This window comes from Pelodiscus sinensis, chromosome 2 (assembly GCF_052426305.1).
Source record: "Pelodiscus sinensis isolate ZL-2025 chromosome 2, ASM5242630v1, whole genome shotgun sequence".
Classification (NCBI taxonomy): Eukaryota; Metazoa; Chordata; order Testudines; family Trionychidae; genus Pelodiscus; species Pelodiscus sinensis.
Window position 1 is genome coordinate 172,820,137 of NC_143053.1, and position 21,785 is coordinate 172,841,921.

General features: G+C 46.8%; 1 protein-coding gene across 2 annotated transcripts in view; it reads left to right on the top strand.

The window, feature by feature from the left end:
• Positions 1-21,785, top strand: part of DPY19L1 (dpy-19 like C-mannosyltransferase 1) — a 124,178-nt gene that overhangs the window by 33,118 nt on the left and 69,275 nt on the right. For both annotated transcript variants that reach the window (XM_006124053.4, XM_006124052.4), the window contains exon 8: positions 6,917-6,974. In XM_006124053.4, the coding sequence (XP_006124115.3) occupies positions 6,917-6,974 (58 nt within the window). The remainder of the gene's footprint in view (positions 1-6,916; positions 6,975-21,785) is intronic.

The following is a 21,785-nucleotide window of genomic DNA, read 5'->3' on the forward strand; positions in this document are numbered from 1 at the left end:
GCTGTAGTCATTTGTGAATGATACAGTCTGGAGAGTGCGCACATACGTATCGTTTGAGAAGAAAGTGAAGGGTGAATTTTAAAAACATAGCAGAAAAGGCGTATTTAAAAAGCTGAAATGCCATTTTGGTTTTCGACATTCCATTACCAAGTTTAAAAGAAAAATACATTTTCAGGCAGTCTTTCTTATATTTTATTTGTTTTCAGTTAGTGAAACTTCACAATAGCAAACACACTGAGTTATAAGGGTATATCAGACTAATGTTGATGGGATTGAGAAATTCACTCACTTACTACTGGTTAATAAAAGGCTTTTCAGAATGGAGAGGAGGATCATTGCCACCCATTTTACAGAATTTAGTAAAGCTTTCGCTAAAAATAAAATTGTAGGCCTTCTTGTTGGAAAGATAACTTTGTAAATACTGACTAAATATATACTTTATTATATACCTGCAGCCCCCAGATCACCATACTTTTGCTGCTGCTCATATTCTACCAAGTGGAACCTATTCAGAACCTTATATGCAGCACTAAGATTGATAATCATGTTAAATTCAGTCTGCTGCTTAACCTTGAAACAGCAATAAGGAAAGGCTGGTGCTGGAGCTGTTGCTCTGTGAGACAGATGCAAAGTGGGATTTGGAAAAGTTGTATGGAGTGAGGGGGACATAGCCCTTGTAACTGCCAGTATGTGAAAGCAGGGGTAGAGTTGCAAGATGGTGCTTTGGAGAAACTGGGAATCTCTGATGTGAAGTAGAGAAATGGAATTTACTCTCTCCCATAAGCAGTTGTGCTCTTCCTCCTCCCCACCATTTGTCACACTTATTGGGCAGAGACTATTAGATGTAGACAGCACCCTCCTTTTTCCCAAGAGATAGGGAGGAAGCATGCATGTGTAAGGCAGATTTACTTTTCTTTGGTATGTGTATTAATGGTGAGGTTTTTTGTATTGTACTTCTCCAAACTGTTGTGCTTCTGTACAGTAAGTCATAATTTTAATTAACTCTTTACTTGTGGCAGGGGCTCCATTCACCACTAGGCTGGAATGGCACCTTGTCTTGGCTCCTTTGGGAATTAGTTCATAAGGTTGATGCCCTTTGATTGGTCTCAAGCTGTCCCTCTTTCTCTGTGGTCTAAAGCTCCTTTCTTGCTTCTGGAACCATGGTTTCTCTGTCGAGTGGTGCCCCCAAGGGTGCTCCACTCGAGGTGCTGGGCTCGTCCCGGCGCCGGGATGAACCCAGCTCCTCGAGTGGAGCATCCACGGGGACACACATCTCGAACAGACATTACTGCACAAGGTGACTAACTCTCTAATCCTCTTTGTGACTTAGCCTAAGTGACATGGCAGGAGAGCCATGTCTACACTACAAGATTTCCTGGAAAAGGCAATGCAAATGAAGCACAGATTAGCATTTTCTCATGCTTCATTTGCATATTCTCTTCGGATCCGTTTTTGTGCAAAAACAAGCTGTGTGGATGGTTCCTTTTTGCGCACAAAGGAAATGTTCACACTGCTTGTTTTTGCTCAGTTTCCTCTTTGCGTAAAAACCCCCTTTTGTGCAAAGGGGGGTTCTTTGAGTGGTCCCCGTGGGTGCTCCACTAGTGGTGTCGGGCTCATCCAGGTGTCGTGGATGGGAGACTTGCAATAGCCATGTTCAGCTGGACCATGCATGTGTGGTCAGTGTCTCGCACCATTCGCGCCTTTCATCCGTCGCGTGTGGTCCTCTCACCTGCCCTCAGTCATGGATGGAGCTCCCTCTTTTCAACAGTGATCCTCAAAAGTATCTGTAAATAGTCAATAAGTTAATAGTTATTATTATTTTAGTCTGTTCTCATTATGGTTCGTGTTCTAGTTTAAAAAAACCAAAACAGTTTAAGTAGTTTAGTCATTGTGGCCTAACCGCCTCAAAAAAAAAAAAAGAAAGAAAGAAAGATGATAATAATAGATATAAATAAGAAGACAATGAGTGAAGGATTTAATCACCTACGCTAAAATGCCTGGATCCCCAGGTTTTAACAAGTAGCGTCTGCTGCGAAGCCATGCCGGCTTCAGATGGACATGCGGTATGTATCAGGTGCTTGGGTGTGGCACATGTGCTATAAAAATGCACCCACTGTTGTAAACTGACTGCCAGAGCTTGAAGAGATCAAGAAATGCACCTTAAAATGATTGTTTGACAAGGCGCTTCAATCTTCTGATGTCCCTGCTTCTGCTACCGAAGAACATTTCCCCCCCCCCCCACACACACACACAGAGGGCATATTCTCCTGGGACTGTTCTTTCAAAGAAAATAAGGGAATCCCCAGCTCTGTCCCTACTAGCTGCTCCAATCAGCAGAGTGAGCTTGAGGGATAGACCTGGTATATCTGGGTCTCAGCAGACTCCTGGTGTTAAGCCCAGAAAATTGCCTCTCCCGGCACCGAAGGCACGATCAACGCTGGTGCTGTTGGCACCGGAAAAACTGCCAAGAAAAGCAACCATGCCAGTGTCACGGACACTCTCTGCACTGGCCTCGACAACATCCCCACTGGCGCCAACACTCCCGGTACTGATAGTGGCGCCAACATCAGCACCGCCCACGACACTGGCACACATGAGTTCACCGGCACTGGTATAATTGGAATCAGCACCGCAGTCCGTGACATCGATGGGAGACAACACCACCGCGGCACCGAGAGAGGCCACCGCAAAGACACACTTGCATCCCAGCCCTCAGTCTCGTTCCACGACTTTCATCCATCGCGCGTGGTCCTCTCACCTGCCCTCAGTTGTGGATGGAGCTCCCTCTTTTCAACAGCATTCCTCAAAAGTATCTCCCCAGAACCGTCTCCCTCCCCACTACCACAGCAGTCTCCAACGCCAATTGATCACTTATAGATGAGAGAATAGGTGTGTTCCCCTCGGCACAGCCCACCATCTGCATACCGCCAACCTCGCCACAGGGACACCAGCTCTGGCGAAAGAAGACTGTCGCCCTCTCCTTCACTGAGGCGTTCAACACATCACCCATGATCGCCAATACGATCACCACGGAGTGACTGTTATTTACGACATAGCAGTGTATTATCCTCCCATCGTTTGTCACCTATGCACTCAGAACGTTACTATGGGCACTACCATAAATCCTACTACCCCCCTCATCATGAACATAGATCACATTCCTACAGAAGGTCCTCATGCTGTTGTCGATCACCCAGTGTCCAATCTTTACCTCTTGAACTAGAACAACGACACTCACCTCCACCACCTCCAAAAAGTCCAATGATCCAACCGGAACAATTGGAACCTGAAGAAGGGCAGGAAACATCCACACTGCTTGTTTTTTGCACAAAAACACCTTGTACAAAAACGGATCGGAAGAGAATATGCAAATAAACCATGAGAAAATGTGAATCTGTGCTTCATTTGCATTGCCTCTTCTGGCAAATCTTGTAGTGTACACGTAGCCTTAGGGTTTTCCATTCCCCCTTCCAGGGTATAGTCCTTCAAAGTCTCTATCACTCCCATAATGACCCAGCCAGTCTTCTAATTCACTGTTCCACCAGAGCTACTTCCCCAGTACTCTACACCAGGTTTTAGTCCAGGGTCCCTACACACACAGGCACAGTCTGCTCAGTCCCCAACTGTGCTGTTTACTTCCTTGGCTGATTCCTTACCTCTTGGCTCTCCCCGCTTGGTTGGCTTTGCCAGCTTCTCAAGACCCTCCTCATAGGGAACAGCCATGGGCTACTTGTCTCTCTAGCTCCCAAACCCACTTTTTCTCCCATGGAGTAATTGCATACTACCACCTTGCAGACTCCTTGCTGTCAGCTTCTTGGTTTTCTAGAAGCCCTGCCTGTTCCCTCATCAGCAAGCTTCCCCTACTTAGCCTTCAGCCTGATAGGCTAATTGCCCATTTGGCCTCCATTACTCCCTTCAAGGTGAGTGTGGGGGTGGATATTGCATCATATTCGTGGAAAACTTACACATACAGGAAGAGAACTGTATATATTAAAATATTGTGTATAGTGTGTTACTTCTCTGCCCACTATAGAACTGTAGAAAAATTAATTTTCCTGTTTGTTAAATCCATATTGGAATATGGTGGCTTAAGTATCCTCAGTTTCTACTGCTTGTTTCCTTTAATCTTCTTTCATTATTCCTTTAAGTGATAGCATTCATAAGATACAGAAACTGAAGTCCTCTCTCTATATAAAGAGGTACAACTAAAGCATTAACAGTACAAGTTCCCCAACTCCCCTGTCAGCTTGTTTCAACTCTGATTGGGACAGATTGCTGTGTGATTGAGAGAGTGGTTCTGTCTCCATGACAATTCAGACTTTGGCTGTTCAGTTGAGACTAGTAGTAGGGATGGGTTTTTTTGTGCTTGTGGTGATATTTTCTGTAACTGTACTTACAACCCCATTCTGATAGAAATGTGGCCACAAAATTAACTTTGCAGAGGCCAATAAACAGCTCTTGGCTAGCCTCTGGCTTTGCAACACACCAACTGTACGTAACCAGTTCAGAGTTCCTTTCTCCCATTACCATTCCCCAGAACCATCCATTGCTTCATCCCTTTACTACATAAGAATGGCCATATTGGGTCAGACCAAAGATCCATCTAGCCCAGTATCCTGTCTGCCAACAGTGGCCAGTGCCAGGTGCTCTAGAGTGGCTGGACCGAAGACAATGATCAAGCAATTTGTCTCCTGCCATCCTTCTCCAGCTTTTGACAGAGGCCAGATGCACCATTCCTTAGCCCCTGGCTAATAGCTTTTCATGGATCTAACCTCCATGAATTTATCCAGCTCTTTTTTTTAAGCTGTGTTATAGTCTTAGCCTTTGCAGCTTCCTCTGGAAAGGAGTTCCACAGGTTGACTGTGTGCTGTGTAAAGACGAACGTTCTTTTATTAGTTTTAAACCTGCTACCCATTAATTTCATTTGGTGTTCTAGTTCTTATATCATGGGAACAAGTAAATAACTTTTCTTTATTCACCCTCTCCACACCACTCATGACTTTATATACCTCTATCACAGGGGTCTCCAAACTTTTCAGCCCGAGGGCCGCATTAACTATTAAACAGCAGTTCGGGGGCCGACTACACACTTGAGGCAACTGGCAAACTGTGATCAAAATAATCAAGTCTTGAACCAGCAGCAAACCATTTAAAAACTCCGCCACTAGATGGCGTTATATCATCTCATTGACTGTGAACGGAAGTAGAAAAAGTAAGCAGCGAATAAGGTTTTGCAATGTAATGATCGGTTGGAAAACATAACGCAGTACTGCGTGCCTCTATTTTAATTCGGTAAAAACATAACGTCCACGTAAGCGGCGGCTGATCTTGGCAGGATACACGTAAATTTCCGTAATTTTTTTTCCGTAGAAAAAAGGTCTCCACGGGCCGGATGAGAGGGCCTCGCGGGCCGTAGTTTGGAGACCCCTGCTCTATCATATCCCCCCTCAGTCTTGTCTTTTCTAAACTGAAAAGTCCCAGTCTCTTTAGCCTTTCCTCATATGGGACCCGTTCCAAACCCCTAATCATTTTAGTTGCTCTTTTCTGAACCTTTTCTAATGCCAAAATATCTTCTTTTGAGGTGAGGAGACCACATCTGTACGCAGTACTCAAGATATGAGCGTACTATAGTTTTGTATAGGGGAAATAAGATATTCTTCCTCTTATTTTTCTATCCCTTTTTTAATAATTCCTAGCATCCTATTTACTTTTTTGACTGCCTCTGCACACTGCGTCGACATTTTCAGAGAACTTGCTATGCAGTAAAATGTGAATGCACTTATGGCTTAGTTATAAGATCCTAGGATTCTTCTTCGAGTAGTGTCCCCATGGGTGCTCCACTCTAGGTGAAGGGTTGCCCCAGTAAATATCCCTGAAAAAGGCTTGAGATAAAGCAGAAATTCTTGCCACTTCAAGAAGTTGCCACTTTGATACCAACCTAATAATAATTGACATAGCCATCCTTTGGACAGGTTGTAGGGCCCACAAGTGCAATGTGCAAGAAGAATCAAAGGTTTGGGCAGTCCAGAAGAGGAAAGAAAGCATTCCCAGAAAGAGACATGGACATAAAAGAAGCAGCACTATCTTTCCCTGTCTGCTAGTGCCCCAATAATCTGTCAGTGGAATACAGTTAAAATGTTTTTTTCCTAATCATGCAGTTCGCCTGTTGTAGATGTTTGCTTCTGAGTAGCGTGTTTGAGTCCTAAGCAGCCCCCATGTTATATGTCTGATGTGTACTTCTAACAGTCAACAATGGTAAATTTGCATACCAGAAGTACTCATGATATCTTAAAAAAATATATAATACAGCTTCACAATATCAATGAGAATTTTAGGTTATATAGAGAGAGCTCCATTTTTTTTATAAGGCACAGATTCAGACTAAAATTGTGTTTAATGTTTGGGTGCCCAAACTAAGACTCCTGGAACCTAATTTCTTTTCCAGAAGTGTGGAACATCTGCAACTCTCATTGAAATCCACTTAAGTTGCAGATGTTCAGCACTTCTGGAAATTAGGCTCTGAGTGTTTCAAGTTGTACACCCAGAAAATGGGAAACACCTCTAATTAGTTCCTACCTCTTAAAAGTTGGCCTCACAGGGGAGTCTGTAGCAGAGCTAGGTAACCACATCTACTCTACTGGCTCTGTTAAAGGTATGAGGCATTCACAGGAAAGAGTTGCGTACAAGGATGTAGGTCAAAGATGCACTGCTCTAAAACTAACATTGGTTGCCTATTTGGCTCTTAACTGGTTTGAATCTTCCACCTCAAAAACCATAAATATATAATATTTCCTACTGTATGTTTAAAAACGAGACTAGATATTCTGGTGTGTGTGGACAAATCTTGTGAAACTGGTTTTTGGAAGATACTGAATATTAAATTCTGTTGCACTCAATTTTCATTTTCTTTTAACAGTGGGAGCCGTCTAGGAGGCCTAATTACAGTATTGTGCTACTTTTTCAATCATGGAGAGGTACGTCTTTCAGACATCAACATTTTTGGTTGTTTTAGGCTAAAACAGATGTGTGGCTAAAAACAGAGAATGCCTTTAGTTTGCATTTTAGCATAGGCTTAAAGATAAGAAAACATTACTGAAAATAAAAATATGTAGTATTTTGAAAGTGCCTGTGAATGTTAACTTTTTATGGTGCTTAAGATGCCACCAAAACCAGCTGCTTTTCCCCTCTCAATTTCAGTTTTCATTTCTCAGATGCCTGCATATGGAAAAACTCTTAATAGACATACCCTTTTTCAAACTCCATCACTAAATATCAATCTCAGTGACCAATATTGTGGAGTGATTTAATTTATCTTTCAGTTAGCTTATTTTTTAATGAAGGAAGGTAAAACATGTAAGAAATGTTGGTACCTAGAGATGTGAATACTATTTAGTCTTTTTTTTTTTTTTTTTTTCCTAAGGATGGCTTAGCATTTATGCTTGGTTTGGTCCATTAATGCCCTTAAAATTAATATAGATCAATAGCATTCTTATTACATAGTAATATAATCCAAGCAATTCTATCTGAATATTTTTGATAGCTTTCCATAAACATATAGTTATGGTGGTTTTTATTTGAATAATATTCTTCTGGCTTCCCTTTCCTCTGTCTTCAATATAAAGGCAATATTATTGAAGCTGGATTTTAGAGAAACACAAGCTGATGTATGGGACAGGTTTGAAATTTTAATTGCACAAAAATTAGGAAATTAAAAACTGACTTCATTTCTACCCCAGAAGTAAATTCGTATGCTGTGTATTCTGCATAACACTAGTCAGAAGACAATACAGGTTGCACCTTCCAAAACCAGGACTCTCGTCCAGCAACATCTGTGGTCTAGCAGGACCCAGGGGCGGCCCATGGTTATACGCCGACTCGGCCGTTGACTAGGGCGCTGCCTTCAACCGCACCCGATGATGACATCACAGGGCACCTGGGGCGCCCGATGATAATGTCACCCCATTGACAGCCCACTGATGGCTGTGGAGGCGGGGGCGCTGATTGTGTGTTCCGCCTGGGGCGCCAGCTGCCTCAGGCCGCTTCTGAGCAGGACTGTGGATGTTTCTGAATGAGAGAGCCATGGAGCAAGAGGGCCAGCAGCTGAGAGGCCGGTGTACAGCGAGGCTGCTGGTAGCGGGGCCAGGGCCTCAGCAGCATGGTAGTGGGACAGAGGCAGTTGAACAGCCCAGTTGGGGCTGGAGCAGCCCATGCGTACCAGCCCGGCAGCATGGCTATATCGCAGCAGCCCGATTAGGGCTGCATGCTAGCCTGGCAGTGGGGTGAGAGCTATGGCAGCCTGTTTGGCAGTAAGGCTAGGCCACAGCAGCCCAGCAGGGAAAATCTGTCAGGGGCTATGACAGTGGAGCCAGGGCTGCAGCAACCCAGTTGGGGCCCCAGCAGCCCAATCAGGGCTACGTGCTGCCCAGCAGCAGGGTTGGTGCCATTGCAGTGGAGCTAGGGCTGCTTGCTGCCGTGCCGGTACCGGGCTGGGTCAGCAGCACTGGCAGGGGGACTGTGACAGCCGTGTTGCCCAGCTGGCAGCTGGGCCGAAGGAGCTGGCTGCGAGGAGTGATGGCAGGCTGAGGGAGCTAATGGCAGGAGAGCTTCTCTGGTTTGGCAAATTCCTTCATCCAAAGACAGCTCAGGACCCAAGAGTGCTGGACCAGGGAGGTATAACCTGTACTATGTGTGTGAAATGCTAGCCCCAGTGAAGTCATTGGGAAAATTCCAACTGATATCTTGGGGGGGCTAGGAGTTCAATTTGTGTTTGCACAGATATTGTTGCTATGACAATTAAAACTGTAGCTTTGAATACCATCACTGGTGCTCTTTAAATGTATATGTAATGTTGCATTATCTATCTTATGCTCATCATAAGAGTTTTGTATATCCCTTATATATCTCTGTTCTGTTCATTGTATTATTCTACACTTCAAAGGCGAAAGTGCTGCGTCTCCATGCAGCACTGCCACTTTGAAACACTTTGAGGAATCCTGCATCAGGCTGCACATAGCATTTCAAAGTGGCAGTGCTACGTGGAGGCTGGAGTCAGCTGGGGTTCACCCACTGATGCCAGGCTCCTTCAGGCGTTTCAAAACGGCAGCGCCACATGGAGCCCGGGATCAATTGGGCTGTCCTCATCTGATCCCGGGCTCCATGCAGCATGCAACCTGGGGACACCCCAGCTGGCCCTGGGCTGCATGCGGCATTTCAGCTGGCTCCAGGCTCCATGCGGTGCTGCTGCTTTGAAGTACCCCCATCTGTTCCTCCTCCCCTCCCCCGCCCCACACACCTAGCTGCCTCTTTCTGATCGAGGCAGCAAGGGGGGAAGCGACTAGTCAACTAGCCTGTTGACTATCCAATAAGCATTTGTTTATTGGATAGTCAACTAGTCATTCACATTCCTACTTGGGTACTGAATACAGTGTTGAGTTTCAAAAACTTGTTCTGCAGAGCCTTGCCAATGCAGAAGGGGAGGAAGAGAGTCCTCCGGTGGCAGCGGCCTTCTCTTTCCCAGATCAGGCTGTGTCAAGAGTGGGTGTGTCACCTCCCTAGGAGGACTGTAAGGCTTGCCAAGAGTTGAAGAGGATGGCCTTAAATTTAGCCATAGAAGTGGAGGTAGTGAAGCGGTCATCTCCTAGCCTGGTTGGCATTTTAATGGCAGTAGGCCCATCAGAAGTAGCGCTGCCTCTTAATTGAGGCCATTATGAACCCCATTAAAGACCTGTGGCAGACTCCTGCTTCCCTTCCCTCCACATTAAAAAGAAATGTGTGGAAACGCTTACTACCTGCCTATAGCTATGATTTCTTCTAAATTACCTCTCCCCCCCCCACCTTCAACACCCTGATGGTATTTATTGCCAATGAAAGAGATCAGAGTCATCAAGGTACAACACCAAAGTGAAGGACCCCAAGAAACTGGATTTATTCAGTAGGAATCAGGGCTGGCTCTAGGTTTTTTTGCCGCCCCAAACAAAAACATTTTTGGCCGCCTCCACCCTTTTTTGTCCGGGGAGGTTACGCATGCAAATGCAGCACTCACGGCTTCTTGCACAAGTACCGCCCTTCTTGTGCAAGAATTGGCAAAGCGTCCACACTGCCCGCCTGCTCTTGCGCAAGAAGATTTACAGTACGGCGTGGTAAGAGAGGGCTCCTTGCACAAGAGCTACACTCTTTTTTAACAAGTGTAAGCCCTCTTCCGCAGGAACTCTTGCGCAAGATGGCAGTGTGGAAGCTCGGCGGGGAATTCTTGCGGAAGAAAGCCCTATGGCTAAAATGGCCATCGGAGCTTTCTTGCGCAAGAGAGTGTCCACACTGCCATGGGCACTCTTGCGCAAAAGCACAGCGCGCACATGGCAGTGTGGACGTTTTCTTGCGCAAGATGTTCTTGTGCAAGAAGCCGCCAGTGTAGACATAGCCTTGGTGTCCATGGACAAGAATCAGCTTCACTATACAATCAAACAGTTCAAAGGGATTAAGAGAACTTGTGTTTCAACTCCCCAGCTCAACTGTCCAGAACAAGACAAAAGCGACAAGGAATCCTCTTGTAAACAGGATGTAAACAGTGGTCCTGGGTACTTACACTAGTAAACTGATAGAATTTCTTTAAAAGTTGACAGGAGACATGTTCTATTTAATTTTTAAATTTAATTCATAAGTTATTTAAATAGGTTATGATAAATTTAGACCATAACAATTTTTAATTTAATTTTAAAGGTATATTAATTAAAACAAAGCCTATTTAAATGGGATCACAATTCCAATTTTAATAAAGCTCTCCTGCCCCAGACAGGAAGGGACTTGGGGACACAGGCACTGGGAACACCAGGGTTCCCCTTCCTCAGACAAAGGGAGAGGGAGAATCACCTGGGTCCCAGGCAGGTGTGAGGTTGTCAGGACACAGCAAAAGGGGGCTGGGTTCCTGGGCAGGAGGGGGGGCGGAGGGGAGGGAGGGATCAGGGCCCATAGAGTGGGGAAGGAGGGATTGTTTAGAGAGCCAGACAGGAGATGGGGATCCAGATGGGAGGTGGGGGGGAGGGGGAGAAGAGGAGACGGGGTCCCAGCAGGGTTGCAGTGGGCCAGGAGGTGGGGTTACTGGGCAGAGGCCGAGGCAGGAGGGGGGGTGTGGGACAGTGGGCAGGGGCACACAGGCCAGGCGGGATGGGGCGGAGGAGTGGGAGTTGCGTGGAGAGTGCACGGGAGGCGGGGTGGCCAGCCGGGGTGGCTCATGGGCAGTGGGAGGGGGGGCACCACTCAGAATAAATCTTCTTCTAGTGGTTGCTCATGTCCATTCGAAGTAGGTGTGCACACCGCGTCTTCCGGAGCGTTTTCCCTAGTGGTACCCGTAGCGCTGGCAGGGCGCCCTCTGGAGTGGCGCTGCCATGGCGGGGCATAAGTACCCCTGCCGGCGCTGCCCCACCTCAGTTCCTTCTTACTGCAGTGACGGTCGTTGGAGCATCTCTATATCTCTGTCTCTTAGGGTATGTCTACACTACAGCGCTAATTTGAACTAACGGATCCAGACTAAAAAACTAGTTCGAATTAGTTAATTCGAACTAGCATGTCCACATTAAGTGGACCCTGAACCGAGTTAAGGATGGCCGGAAGCAGTGCCGGCAGGGCATCAGATGAGGACTTAGAGCGTGGAGCTGCTGCCTCAGGCTAGCCGAGGGCTGTGCTTAAAGGGACCAGACCCCCACCCCGGACAGACAGTTCTCAGGGGTGCCCCGCTTGAACAGCAATCCTGGCTTGGAGTGCCCTGAGTGCCCACACTGGGCACATCACAGCACTCGGCCATCAGACCGGCTGCACTTGCCGCAGCCTGCCATCTGGGGAGAGGGGGCAATTGGGGGGCTGCAGGAGAGCTTCCACCCCCAGAAGCCTGCAGAGCCAGCCCAGTCCTCCCCAACCGGGGGCTCGTACCCCATTCCTCCCTCACCTCCTTCCACTTACCCTTCCCTAGCCCCCCTTCCTGATGTACAAAATAAAGGACAATTGTGGTCAAAAATAGAATCTCTTTATTGAACAAAACTCGGGGAGACTGGGAAAAGGAGGTAGGAGAGGGGAAGAGAGAGGGTGGGAGAGGGGAGGGCAACTACAATGATGAGGGGTTTGGAACAGGTCCCATATGAAGAGAGGCTAAAGAGACTGGGACTTTTCAGCTTAAAAAGAGGAGACGGAGGGGGGATATGATAGAGGTCTATAAAAGCATGAGTGGGGTGGAGAGGGTGCATACAAGAAAAATTCTTCATTAGTTCCCATAATAGAAGGACTAGAGGACACCAAAGGAAAAGAATGGGTAGAAGGCTTCAAACTAGTAACAGAAAGTTGTTCACAAAGCAAAGAGTCAACCTGTGGAACTCCTTGCTGCAGGAGGCTGTGAAGGCTACAACTAGAACAGAGTTTAAAGAGAAGTGAGATCAATTCATGGATGTTGGGTTCATGGAGTGGTATTAGCCAGGGGGTAGGAGTGGTGTCCCTGCCCAAAGTTTGTGGAAGGCTAGAGAGGGATGGCACGAGACAAATGGCTTGGTCACTGTCTTCAGTCCATCCCTTCCAGGGTCCCTAGGGTTGGCCACTGTTGGCAGACAGGCTACTGGGCTAGATGGACCTTTGGTCTGACCCATTACAGCCATTCTAAGCTCAGGGCTCAGGGTCAGGGGTCTCACTGGACCACCTTGATTTTCATGCACACCTGCTCCTGGGTGGCCAGACTGGCAGCTCTCCTGCCCTAGACGGCCACTTTCCTGTGCCTAGTGCGGAGGCCGTGAACGAGGTCCACGATGTCTGCACTGGACCAGGCGGGTGCCCGCCTTTTGCAGTCCCGGGCAAGCTCCCGAGAGCCGCCAGCCTGGGTCCTGGGAAGAGGGGGAGGGCTGGGGGGCATCGGGTGGCTGGCTCGAGCCGTGCCAGGTGCAGGGTCTGCTACCTGGGTGATGGCAGGTTTGCACCTGGCATGGGCACCGTAGCCAGCCTGTGCCCCTTTAAGGGGTCCGGGGCCGGGAGGGGGGCAATAGAGTTTCCCTGGTGTTGGCCAGAGTGGCCACCAGGGAATGCTGGGGAGGGCTAGCCTCCCACTAGTCCGAATTAAGGGGCTACACACCCCTTAATTCGAACTAGTAAGTTCGAACTAAGCTTAGTCCTCGTAAAATGAGGTTTACTTAGTTCGAACTAAGCGCTCCGCTAGTTCGAATTAACTTTGTAGTGTAGACACACCCTTGGTTAGTTAATGGTTCCCATTCTCACGTTGGTTTGTAAATAGTTCTTGCAGTTAGATAGTTAGGTTCTTTGTTTTGTTCCTTCCCCCTTGGGGGTAAGGAATTCCAGGGCCGCAAGGCTTCAAGACGTGCGCTGACTGCGGGAAGTTTATGCCCAGAGGCGACCCACACGACAGTTTTCTTAAGTGCTTGGGTGAGGCTCATCTGGCTATTGCCTGTAAGATCTGCAAGTCCTTTAAGCCACTCCAGGGGGCGCACTGCCTGCACAACAGGTACCGTTAGGGAAAATGCTCCGGAAGACACGGAGCACGCGGTGCGCACACCTACTTCGAATGGACATGAGCAACACATCTCGAACAACAGTTACAGGTAAGTAACCGTTCTTTTCCTCCTCCAGGCCAGAATGCCGCCCAAGCACCTGCTTGTTTTGCTGGTGCCTGGAGCCGGCCCTGGTAGGAAGATTTATTCTACTGAGTGGTGTGCAGCTTGGAATCGCAATTGTGTGGGCCTCATGGGGAGCTATGAATTCAAGATATGCAATACATTTCAAATAAAAGGTGAAGGTTAATGATCCCTTTTTTGCCTGGCTTTGTGTCTTGTTCAGATGGAATCTAGTTACCATATGGGTACATTATGAGTTGAAACTAGTTTTTCCTTTCCCAGTTTCCTCAGCTGAGCTAGGTAAACGTGAGTTAGGTAAAGGTGTTTCAATATGTTCAGCTACCCTTAATTGCATTAAAGCTTCGTTAACTACTTCATAATTCATCTCAGATCTTATTGAAAGTCTTGTTTAAGACTAATTAAAAACCTGGAGAGTGAAATGGCTAATGCACTGTATTTGAAATGGAAATTCAAAATAATTCTCTAAAGATATCTGAGCAGGACTCTCACTTGTGTTAGACACAACTTTATAAAGTTTTAAAAATCACTGATTCTTAAGGGTAGCAGACAAGTGTAAATGTGTTGCACCCCACCATGGAAGTTAACCATTGTCTTTTGATGTTTCCATTTATTTCCGCCTTCAGAGAAACACCTAGAATTTTTCACATAGTTTGCAAAACCAAATCCCTCCGTGTCTGCAACCTCCAGGCATCCCCACTACTCTTTTGCTGACCAGCTCTCCTATGTGGGCACTTACCACCTCTCTTAGGGAGTCTTGTGGGCAGAGCAGAGAGGCCATAGCTGGTGGAAGTGGATTGAAGCTGAACAGGCCCCTAATGGGAATGCCCTGATGCAGCCCCCATGGCTGTGGTTAGGAGGCACAGTGCTGGTTGCTCTACTGCCCCCTTAATTTTGTCCGTGAAGCCTGTCTGTCATGATAGAAGAGCCACGGTGCCAAATCTCAGTGGCACTTCGATCCCTGTGCACCAAATTGCAATCATACTCACTTAATATTGGTCTGGTCGCCTGCCTCTCTGTCACAACAGGGACTGGAGGGGCAAACCTGAGTGAACAATGAGGCTGCCAAAACTGCTCTTTGCTGTTTCTGTGGGCCTGGCTTCTGCATCTGGGCTACCCACTGGCACCTTGCCCTACTGTACTCCAGTACACTTATAGCAGCCTGAACCCTGAGTGCTCTACCAGTGATATGCAGCATGTGTAACACATTTATAACGATGGGTGCCACTTCCTTGACTACAGATTAACATTGTTACAGCTTCAACAAAATGCTAAAGGAGTCACGTATGTGTGTACTGTATGTGAGATTTATGTATTATATCAAACAACTATTTAGCATAAAATAATGCTGCTTTTGGCTATCTTGAAAAAGTGCCATTTAAATTAGGGCAATATTTCAAGCATAGGAAAATGGCACAACTCATGGTAAAGTCAGTTTATATAGCAATAAGGTAAATGTTCCCTTTTTTTGCTGGTTCATCCTAAGTATCACTTTTGTTTTCACTACTTTTTTCTTTCTATATCTTGCAGATTTGGCACATTCTAAGTGTGATTGTACTCTGAAAAATATCTAAAAAAATGATAGCACTTATTGGTAAAAGTACTTGTAGCATAGTATCTACTTATTCACCAAAAAATGAATTAACATGTTTGTGCTGCAGAGCCAGTACAGCTAGGAGTGAACATTATTCCGTTCTTTCATGCTAATTTTAAAGAATTATTTACTAAGTTCCAGTTGATTACACCCACTAAAAATCATGTTAAAGAATAATACAGTGTGTGCTGGGAATTTAACTTGCAGGTGATCTGGATGAATAGTTATAAACTGGGGAAATAAGGATCTTTAGAGCAAATTTAGATCTTTGTATGGCTGGTAGTTGAAATAAAAAGGAGGAGAAAATAAATCTGTCAGTTGAACGCACTTCATTTGGAAATTAAGGGCAAACATGGAGCCGCACAGTGTTGTATTTTAGTTACCATGCTGTGTGGAACTGCACTTTGTCATTTTTTTCTGTCTTTGCAGCAGACTATTTTCTACCTTTGCCTCTGTTTTCAGTGGCTTGTCCTATTGCATCTGTGCATGTTTCCTTTTTCAACTGATGTTTTAATATTGCATGATCACTTTTGTTCCTTATCCGGAATTTGTTCTCTTCCCTTGATTAAATAACTTCCTTTTAAAAAATTCTCTCTCTCTCTCTTCTGCCTCCTTTGTGCATCATCTGTCCATTAAACTCTGTGTCCACCTATCTCACATGTAGCTGGCAGAGGACATCTATCAACTTAATTTTTTTCTGACCGATTTTGCTAAGTTTGAGCTGCCTTTTGGGCTTGTACTCTTTCTCTATTTTCTTTTGTACTGGGAATTGCTTCTGTGTGGGAGAACAATACTAACTGGCTTAAGTATGATTGGAGAGTAAAAGGTGATATTTAGGGGGGACCTTAGACTGGATGCAATACACATGCTCTTGCTGCAAACTAAATTCTGTCATACCCCATGGAGTCCAATCAGTTAGTAATCAAAAAAGAAATAGCGGGTAGAAAGAAAATATTACGGATGTGTAAGTTAACATAAAAACAAGTCCATAGAACTGCTTTGATTGCTACCAGCAATTCCTCAAGTTTTAACACTGGAAGTCAAGCAAAGCAATTCCCCTTCCATTGCAACAGTAAATGCAAACAAAGGAGAGATGTACTTTGTTCAAGATTACTTTAAAAAAATGTGGGATATGTGAATATGTACCTGATAGCTGTCTCTTTCTAATTAAAATTTTCCTCTAATTTTGCTTGTATATTTCATGTTGTTAAAAGGTTCTATATTTAGATACTGAATTGAATTTGTAGTATATCTTTAGAGCAGGTCTTTGTCCTATAAGTTTTCTCTCACATTTAAATTGCTGATGTGTAGATAGGAACATCTTTGAAAAGATGAAATAACATGAAGCCCCTTCTGTATAATTGCACAGTAACATTAATTTGAAATGGAAAACTGATGCAAAGAATATTCAAAGATTTAGTTAACTCCTGTGCAGTGTTCCCTCTAAGATTTTCTATCCTTGGGTGAGTTGAAATTTCTTATGTGCAACACCAATATTGAGGTAGCGTGTGGATGTGCACTGCCATTACAACCAAAATCCACACACATGCACACACTAAGCAGTCGATAGTGTAGAAGAAAATATATTAAAACAAGGGATAGTTAACAAAGAGGAATGTTTATGATATTTAATATGAAATCAAATAAAGAAAATTAACACTACCTTTGGAGTCAAGTATCAGAGGGGTAGCTGTGTTAGTCTGGATCTGCAAAAGTGACAAGGAGTCCTGTGGCACCTTATAGACTAAATGTTGTAGTGGAACAGAAGCTTTCGTGGGCAAAGACCCACTTTGTCAGATGCATGTATTGGAAATTTCCAGACATTTCCACTACATGCATCTGACAAAGTGGGTCTTTGCCCACGAAAGCTTATGCTCTACTACAACATTTAGTCTATAAGGTGCCACAGGACTACCTGTGGAGTACATGTAAAATCATCCTTCTAATAACTCAAGTTAGTACACACAGCAAACTGCATATTATCCACACATAGCTCAGCTTTAAGATCCTAAATAAATCTGAGTCAAGTTGAAATAGTACTTGCAAGGAGTGCATGACTAATACAATATTTACCGACCCTGGAAAAAGTAAAATGCATTCACTCAGGCTTATACAGTTTCTTTGAGTAATGTTTAGGATCTGTGCTGTAAAAACAGATAAGTTCTCCTGATTTGAAACTTTTACTTTGTGTGTCACCAGCTCAGAGTAGAATACCCAGAACAAATTAACACATGGGTTCAGGGTTTGTAGACAGATGCTTGTTTCAAAGAGCTTGCAAATTACGTTTCATTCTACAAAACTAGCATCACACCTAGTACTTGCTATTTCTGACTCATGAAAGCCGGAATTCTGCCACATAGCAAAGATCTGGTCTTAATGCAATACAATATACCAGCCCACCCAGCTGGAGAGGATTATAGGAAGTGAGTCAGGATATTCCAAACAAACCGTCCTCTGTCTCCACCTCACTGCACAGATGCCAGTACCTACCCACCTCTTTCTCCCCACCTACCCTGTGAAATCTGCTTTCCCACACTGCCCAGCTCAGCTGGGGGCTAGGATAAAATTCTGCTTCTCAAACTAGCAGACACAAGCATTCTAGCTGGGAGTCAAGACACAGCACAAACTCTCTACCCCTCCCCCACTTCACTCCAGGACACAGCATAAACTCCCTCCTGCCTCCACCTCACCCCAGTGCCATCACCCACCCCCACCTAACTCTATGTAGTCATCCCCTTACCTCCCCCTTCCCACTCTAGGAGCCTTGAAGAGAGTGCAGGATTTCTGTTTCTGTCACTCTCTCCCTCCCTCTTCCTACCGGTCACTTTTTCCCCTCCTTATTTCCCTCCTTTACCTGGTCTGGGAGCTCCCCAGTTCCAGCATGCATCTAGCTCCATTTAGCTGCTACTTAGGAGATGCACCTCCTCCCGCTGGTCAGCTGAGCTCCCTGCCTGTGCAGGAGCTTTGAATCTCTGGGCATGGCTCAGAAAACAGCTGAGCAGCTGTGCAGCTTACAGGGCACTTAATTCCTGCATAGAATTTGACTTTTGGAAACCAAGGATCTGATTTCTGAAAATCCTTGGGAAGAGGTGAACCTAAAGGCTCAATCTAGCCCATATGAGGTGGTACAGCAACATGTTTTGCTGTGCAAAAAACATTCTGGGAAGAAATTGTTTGTCGTAATCAGTGTTCCTTCCCCCATTTCAGTGTAAATGATGAGAAGTAATTTGCAGCAGTCTCGTAACATATACACTTACTTTCAGATGCTCCAAATTGCTGGCTTGTATGCTGGCAGGCAGAACCAAGGTTCTGTACATTCTTCTTCAAATGATTGCTCATGTGCATTCCAATATAGGTGTGTGCGTACAGGTGCATGCACCATCTGAGACTTTTCCCTCAGCAGTACCTTTAGGGCCAGCAGGGAGCCCCTTGGAGTGGCACTGGTATATCGGCCCATATGTACCTCTGCTGGCCCCCTCACCCACTCAGTTCCTTCTTACTGCCATGACGGTTGTTGGAACAACCCTAGCTCATTCTTGAGTTTGTTCTCTTCACTGTTCTTCTCCTTTGTTACCAACGATCTTCAGTTAAGTACCTGCAAATTTAGTTAAAGACTTTCCTTTGTAGTTTTCTTCTTTACCCTGCCGCAGCGCACCGTGTACCTGCGGCGCGCTGTGCACCCATGGCAGGGCATGCCCGGCATGCAAGGCTTTAAGCCCTACAGGAAGTGTACTAAGTCTATGCCATGTGGTGACCCACACTCCTCATGTTTGAAGTGCCTGGGAGAATCGCACATAACAGACGAGTGCAAGATTTGCAAAGCGTTTAAGCTTAGGACCAAATGCGAGCACAAGTCACGGCTCAAGGTGCTCCTGATGGTTGGCGGCACTCCATCCGGCACCGCCTTTGGCACCGGACTCAATACAGGATCCAACAGCACACCGACCTCAGTGCGTGACAGCTCCACACACCATGCCTCTCTGGTACCGCACAGGGCCAGATGTCACTCCCAGTCACCGGTACCGTGACGGAAGAGGAGGACTAACGGGTTGGTCCCCGCCCTGGCACGCACCCTCCCTGCCCTCTACAGTGGGACACATGGTGCCAGCTAGTCCAGAGCCCAGGTCTTCTAGATCGGGTGACTACTCTTCCTACCAGAGGGATGTGAGTCCTTCAGAGGATCTCCTGAACCCATCTACCCCGGAGGCAGCAAGGGTCCTTATCGATTCATTTCCCTCCCCTCTGCCCACCCCAGAACCTCAAGAGGGCACGGAGATGCTCGGCACTGCTCCCCTCCTAGGGTGCCCAGCGAAATGGTGCACAAGGTGCGGCAGAGACATGTGTCATATGCGGCACCTCTCCCGGCACCAGCCACTGCGACACCTGTGCCATTGACACCGGCACTGGCAGTGGACCTGGTACCGGATGCAAGGCAGATTACTCGCCTGGCACCACTACTGGCCCTCAGCACTGCAGCACCTACCTCGGTCAGGGATCCTGTTTCAGCCGTGCCTCCTCCTCCGCCTCGGCGCTGTGGCAAGCCAGAGGCCATGTCTCGGCATACTGCAGTACAGTCGGCATCGGCATCGCCATGGTCCACCTTGGAGTACTCATCCGACTCCAACACGGAGTCAGCATGGTCTTCAAGGGGCTCTAGGTCTCGTTCATGACACCGCTCCCACTCCCAGCACTGGTCCCGGCACCATACCTTTCCCCACCAGTGCCAACAACAGTGGGCCCAGCTGATCCCCGTACCGATGGTTCAGCAGACGTGGCCACCCCAGCCACTCGGGCAGTGGCCTTTTTGGACCCCCTGGGCCTACCACCAATGAGACAACCTCTCCCCCCCTCCCTCCATGGCCACTTCAGACGATCCAGGCCTTACAGACGCCCCTGTGGGCGACATGGTGAAGAGGTCATTGTCCTCCTCCCTGGATGAGGCATTGGCAACTTTGCGCCCTCCATGCTCTCCATGGATGCCAGGGCCCACCAAGACCTTCTCCGTTGCCTGGCCCAAAGTCTGGGAGTCCAAGCGGACAAGGTCTCTGAGGACTTGGACCCAACGACATCTTGCACGCAGATACTCCCTCCAGAGTGGGGCTAGCAATCAACAAGACGGTAGCCAAGATTTCGGCAACCTTGTAGCAAACTCTGGTGTCCATACTGCCCACTGATAACCGTGTGGAATGGAAGTATTTTGTCCCTCTCTCCCCTGGGTTCTTTAGTAGTACAGGCAGTCAATCAGAGGGAGAGGCAGGGACAGCCCATGGCCACCCCTAAGAGCCGGGAGGCTAAAAAGGCCAACTTACTGGGCAGAAAAGTCTATGCATCGGGGGGCATCCAATACCAAATTGCCAATCAACAAATCCTTCTGTCCAGATACACCTACAACACCTGGGCATCCATGGGCAAATTTATGGACTTGCTCCCCAAAGACTCCTGTGTGGCGTATAAGGCCCTTTGAGAAGAGGGGAGAGTAATTTTCCGAACTGCGTTACAAGCAGCACTCGATGTGGCTGATGCGGCTTCATGAGTCACGGCCACCGGAGTGGTCCTGCATCGGAGTTCCTTAGGAGACGCTCTCCTCCACTGGCCTCAAGGCCTGCTGTATGCCTTACCACCTTTCCCACTAGTTCACAGGGTCCTGCTGAAAGAGCGGGAGTTCAGGGCACCATTAATTCTAATTGCCCCAGTGTGGCCCAGGCAACACTGGTTTTCGATCCTCCTCAACCTCTCATGCAAGAGGCCCATAACCTCCCACTAGTCCCGGACCTGATATCCCCAGACTCGGGCAGGCTTCCCCACCCAGACCTGTAGGCCCTCCACTTAACCATGTGGAAACTCCATGGTTAATGGCAGAGGAGCTCCAGTGCTCTCAACAAGTTCAGGAAGTCCTACTGGGTAGCAAAAAACCTTCCACTGAAACCATGTACCTCACTAAGTGGAAGCAGTTTTACTGTTGGGCTTCTCAGAAGGGGCACCAGTCCCCCTGATCCTGGATTACCTGTTGGACCTTAGGCTTCAGCATCTCTCTTCCTCCTCCTCCTCCATTAAAGTCCACCTAGTGGCCATCTCAGCCTTCCACACAGGGGAAGGGGGGAAAATGCTATTTGCCAACCTAATGGTCAATGGGTTCCTAAAAGGAATGGACAGACTCTATCCGCATGTCTGGCAACCTGTTCCCCTGTGAGACCTAAACTTGGTTCTATCCAAACTTATGGGGCTCCTGTTTGAACGTGCTAGCCACGTGCTCCCTCCTTCACGTACCATATAAGGTATCCCTCCTAGTGGCAATCACATCCGCGAGGCAGGTGTCAGAGCTTAGGGCACTGATGTCAGATCCCCCCTACACAGTGTTTTTTAAGGACAAGGTTCGGCTCCGCCCTCACCCAGCCTTTCTGCCAAAGGTGGTTTCTGCATTCCACACTTCCCAGGATATTTTTCTACCAGTTTTTTACCCCAAAGCACGTGCATCTGGGAAAGAGCAAGCTTTACACATGTTAGACGTCCATAGGGTGTTAAGCCTTTTATTTAGACAGGACCAAACTGTTCTGAAAATCACCACAACTTTTTGT